This window comes from Aplysia californica, unplaced genomic scaffold (assembly GCF_000002075.1).
Source record: "Aplysia californica isolate F4 #8 unplaced genomic scaffold, AplCal3.0 scaffold00939, whole genome shotgun sequence".
NCBI lineage: Eukaryota > Metazoa > Mollusca > Gastropoda > Aplysiida > Aplysiidae > Aplysia > Aplysia californica.
Genome location: NW_004798209.1, coordinates 4725 through 9897, shown reverse-complemented (window position 1 = coordinate 9897; position 5173 = coordinate 4725). Strand labels below are relative to the sequence as shown.

The following is a 5173-nucleotide window of genomic DNA, read 5'->3' as shown; positions in this document are numbered from 1 at the left end:
CCCACCTTCCCCCCCTTTGTCCCGTCCTCTTTACCTCTATACTCCGGCGTGAACTCGGCCAGAGCCGGCGGCAGCGTCCTGTAGACAAAGTGTTCGCGGGCAATGAGCGGCTTGCACACGGTACTGCTGTCGTACCAAAGCATGGACGACTGGCCGGCGACTTGGTGCCCAAACGGAGCCAGGAGTTGTTTGCCTGGGGCAGGCTGCCATTGCATGGTGCTGGCGGTACGGGCAATGTTGGAGGACTTTGGGTGGGAGTAAGAGTGAAAAAGGTGGGGAAGAAGGAAGAGGGGGGTGGGGGTGTCTAGGGTCTTTGGCTCTGGTCTTTCTTGACTGATTTATCCGTGTATTTATTAGTTTGTTTAATGACGCGTTTTTTTTATATACACTATATTACATATTTACTTATATTATGTGCTTTGTATATGGCTCTGGTCTTTATTGACTTATTTATTTGTATATATTTATTTACTGGTTGTTTGATGCTGGTTTTCTGTTTACACTTTCTTACATATTTACCTCTGTACTTTGATCTTATTTACGTGTTCATTTATTAATTTGTTGCCGTTTATTTTCTTTAAAAATACTTTATTACATATTTACTTACTTATACTTTTTTCTCCTTGAAATGTTATTATAAGTTGTAATACTGAGTTTTGACTCATGTCTTTATTGCCTTACTTAATATGTATATTTACCAGGTTTTGGGTTTTTTTTCCAACACTTTATAACTTGTTTGCTTGTGCACTTTTTACTTCTTAAAAATGTTATAGTGGGTTTGTTATACTGAAGGCTCTGCTCTGGTCTATATTGACTTGCTTACATATGTATTTATTTGTTAGTTGTCTGTAGTCGTTATTTTAACACTAATTACATATAATTTATTTATGCACTTTTTTCTTCCTAAAATATTGTGGTGAAAGTTGGAAAAGGGGAGAGGTGGGGGTAAAGGGTTGGGGTGGAAGGGAATGACAACTACGTCAGGGGTGAGTCAGAGGGTGTGGAAGGGAGGGGGGGTGGGGGGTGACTAAGATCCCGTACTTCTTGGGGGGAGCTGTGATAATAAGGATGGGGGAGGGGTGGTGAATTAAAAGGCAACTATCTCAAAGCATTTAATTTGTCAATTCATTCGTCCTTCTGCCGTTTCTCAACTCATCCTACACCTGTCTAGAAGTACAGGAGTAGGGGTTTGTGGTGCACGGAGAACATGGGGAAAGGTGTTGCCATGGCAGGAAGGATGGGAAGAGAACGTCCTCTTGTACGAGCAAGGCCAGGGGTGTGAGGGTTGAGGTCTATCGTTGTTTCTTGTTTCCTAAGTCCTTCATCTGAGGAAGAGAAAGAGAGTGTGTGTGTTTTAAAAAAAAGTTTTAGTAAAAAAGGATTACGTTTAGTTTTAGTAAGAGTTTTATGGCACTTGCAACACAACAAGGTCATGTAAGTGCCGAAGATTAGAGGCGTTACAAGAGAGTAACAAACATAAAACAGAAGGTGGACAGAACAGGACGATAAACATTTGATAGGAAAGAAGGAGCAAACCATACCAGAGCACCCGCCAACCACCCACAAAAGTATTACGGCATTTGAAACACAAATAGGTCAGACAAGTAGCGAAATTAGACGTGTAACTAGAGAGTTAATCACAGTAATACACACATAAAAGGAGGGGGAGAGATAAGGACGATATATGTTAGATAAAAAAACCGCACCAGAGCGCCCATTAATACTCACAAGAGAGAGAGAGAGAGAGAGAGAGAGAGAGAGAGAGAGAGAGAGGAGGTTGATAACGGTAAGACACATAATCAATATATCTGATTACAAATGAATACCCTGCTTTATGACCCATCGACAAGAGTGGACCAATTAGGAAGCGGGCGAGTTCGATTCTGTCTGCCAGGGCTGACCCAGTCTGAGGTTAATTGTTGGTGTTTTTTACGCCCCCATCGACACAGTTCTGATCAATAAGGAGGCAGGCTTGGTCCGTGCCTGCCAGAGCCAGCCTAGACTGAGAGAGATACAACGTCTCAGCAGAACTCCCCCCGCCCTCCCCTTCCCTGGAGATTACTCGATACAAAACCAGTCCCCAAACATAATTTAAACTCACACCACAGGCGTCAGTAACGAAATTTGTAAGGGTAAAGCACCTAAAATATCGTTGATTATAATAAAGGCCTATATGATTTAAATGTTTTACGATCCTATTAACAAAATTAGATAATTTAGTAGGCGGGCTGGCTCGATTATACCTTAAGGGCTTTATACCTGGCCTGTGTAGGATACAGCATCCCAGAAGAAAGACATAGATAGAAGGCTCTTGGGAATTGAACCCGCGTCTCTAGGTGCAACAACAACAGAGAGTTTTAATATTCCACAACAGGCATTGGCCTATCGGGCCGTTAAAACAGTGCATTTGCTCATGAGTTGTCATTTAGGACAAGTCAGTTTCAGAAAGGCCACATGCCGCATAGCACCACGAACAGACACTGTCGTTCGAGTGTCAGTTGGAGAAAAGGTAGGCACATCGACAAAATGACGTTTGTTTAGGGCAAAAAAAATGGGGGGGGGGGGGGGCATAGAAGACAGACAGAAACAACAGGGGGACAGGAAAGACGTAGCACCTGCCAGTGGCACCCTCCATCCACCAGCCAGGAACAGGGTAGGCCTAACTAAGGAGAAAGAAACACCCAATAATGCAAAAAAGACAGGAGCAGAATATGCCCTTTAAAAACCCGCACTTAAAACAGACTGACAGACTTCAAAATCAATCATGTAAATGCCCAAAATACGAGGTGTTACAAGAAAGTAACCAACAAAAAATGAGGAGGAGAGATAAGGACGATAGATCATGTTTGTTAGGAAAGAAGGAGCAAACCGCATAAGAACACCCGCCAACCACCCACAGGGGTAAGACCACAGCAGAGTACGCCCATTAAATGTTGAACACCTGCATGTCAACAGCGCTTAGCAAAACAAATTACTTTATATTTAATTATAATGAACACTTAAGAGTTGAGAGGCAAAACCCTTCAATCAGAAGTGATTTCCGTATATTGTTAAATGCAATCTGAATGTTTCACGACCCGCATCGAAACAATTCAAACTATTTCGGGAGTGGGGGCCGTTCCGAATCTTTAGTTTTAGTAGACGTTTTATGGCGCTCGCAACTGCATAAGGTCATATGAGCGCCAGGAGATTAGAGGTGTTACAAGAGAGTAACAAACATAAAAAAGAAAAAGGGGAGATAAGGATGATAGATGTTTGATAGGAAAGAAGAAGCAAACCACACCAGAGCACCCGCCAACCACTCACGTTCCGAACCTGCCTGTCACGGTATACAGGCCGGATGGGATACAGTTTGCAAGAGGAATTACGGGAATTTTTATAGTTTGTTTAAAGTTTTAATAGGAGTTTTTACGGCACTTGCAACACAATCATGCCATGCAGGTTAAAAAAAAGATTAGAGGTATTACTAGGGAGTAACATACAAAGAAAAAAAGGAGGAGAGATAAGGTCGATAGATGTTTGAAAGGGGGAAAAAAGAGCAAACCACACCAGATCACCCGCGAACTGCCCACCTACAATGTCAAAAAAAAATGGCAGAACGTAGAAGGATCGGAGCAAGCCCATTACACACCTGCTTTCAAACAGCCCTCAACAAAACAGAATACTTTAGATTACAACGAATACTTGAGAGGAAACGACCCTTGATCGAAAGAGAATTCCATATTGCAATTCGAACTGCTAGCGTTTCCCGTCCCCGTCCAAACAAGATAAATCATTTATGAGGTAGGCTGGTTTAATCCTGCATGCAAGACAAACAAGACAAACAAAACTCCAGAGAACTTTCCCACTCTTGAATCCAACGCATATCTTCTTCCTGCAACAACACCGACGCCGGTGTAAATCCCTTAAATCTTTGATAATTCTAACAATACATGCCGCAGAAATCAATATCAGACACCCACCACTACAGCAACATCAACAATAGTAGACAATCACCACCAAAACAGCAACAACAACTAAAACAACAACAGTGTTAGAAACTCACCACCACCACAATCACCACCACCACAAAAACAACAACAACAACAACAGCAACAGTGTCAGAAAAATACCACAATTAAAACAAAAGGGTCAGAGAACCACCACTACAACAAGACCAACAACAATGTAAGAGAACAGCAGCTACAACAACAAAAACAATGCCAGAGAACCAACACTGCAACAACAACAATACCAGACAAGCACCATCTTAGTTTTAGTAGAGGTATTATGGCGCTCGGAACTGCATAAGGTCATATGAGCGCCAGAAGATTAGAGGTGTTACAAGAGTGTCACAAACATAAAAAGACAATAATAATGGTCATTTACTCATTTAGCACATGGACCAAACAAGACGGACAGACAGAAACAACAAATGGCGAAACAAAGTTGTAGGACCTACCAATAGCGCCCGCCAACAACCCACCATGGTTCACAGGAAGGGAAACCAGAGAAGATACGGTACACTCCACAAAGGAAAAAAAAATTACTCCACGAAAGAACACACCCTCTCATTGGTTCCAGTATTTGCCAATGTGAGCCATACTGCACACTTGTGGGCCATTTTGTAACTTTGGTGGTGGGTGTTGGTAATCACACAAATAGTGACAAATGTCATTAACTGCACTGCTTAGAAATTGATTTTATTTGATGCGGAACAAACATTTTAGCGTCTTGAAGGTTGCAAAAGTGGGCGCAGACTTTTAAAAGATTGACAAGCACTGCTGTTACATACAATCATACTTTCAAAAGTATGGGCACACAACACACTGGGCATTCCTTCTCCCCAAAGCAGCATATCGTGTAAAATCGTAGTAAGCTGCCAGTTCTTCAATAATTCATCAAACGTATTGTATAACAACCACAACCTCCCTCTATCGGAACGCAATGGAGAAAGTCAAGGACAGATAAGCCAACAAAAAAAAAATACCCCTCCCCAAAAAAAAGGAAATTGAAAAGAAAAAATAATACAATGTAAAAACCCATTAACCAAACAAAATAATCAAAGGGAAGCCAGTCATCGCCTGAGCAGGTACGAAGAAAAGCTAACAGCAAACAACAGGCGAGGACTTCATTGAAGACGTCGAGGGACATGCCAGGGTACATTGTACACTGAACATACAAAAAGGGGGGG

At 42.1% G+C, this 5173-nt stretch overlaps 1 protein-coding gene across 2 annotated transcripts in view; it reads right to left on the bottom strand.

Moving 5' to 3' along the window:
* LOC101845584 overlaps positions 1-5173 on the bottom strand; it is a 16597-nt gene that overhangs the window by 8230 nt on the left and 3194 nt on the right. For both annotated transcript variants that reach the window (XM_005110748.3, XM_005110746.3), the window contains exon 2: positions 35-1325. In XM_005110748.3, coding sequence (XP_005110805.1) covers positions 35-215 — 181 coding nt within the window. In that variant the 5' untranslated portion in view covers positions 216-1325. The remainder of the gene's footprint in view (positions 1-34; positions 1326-5173) is intronic.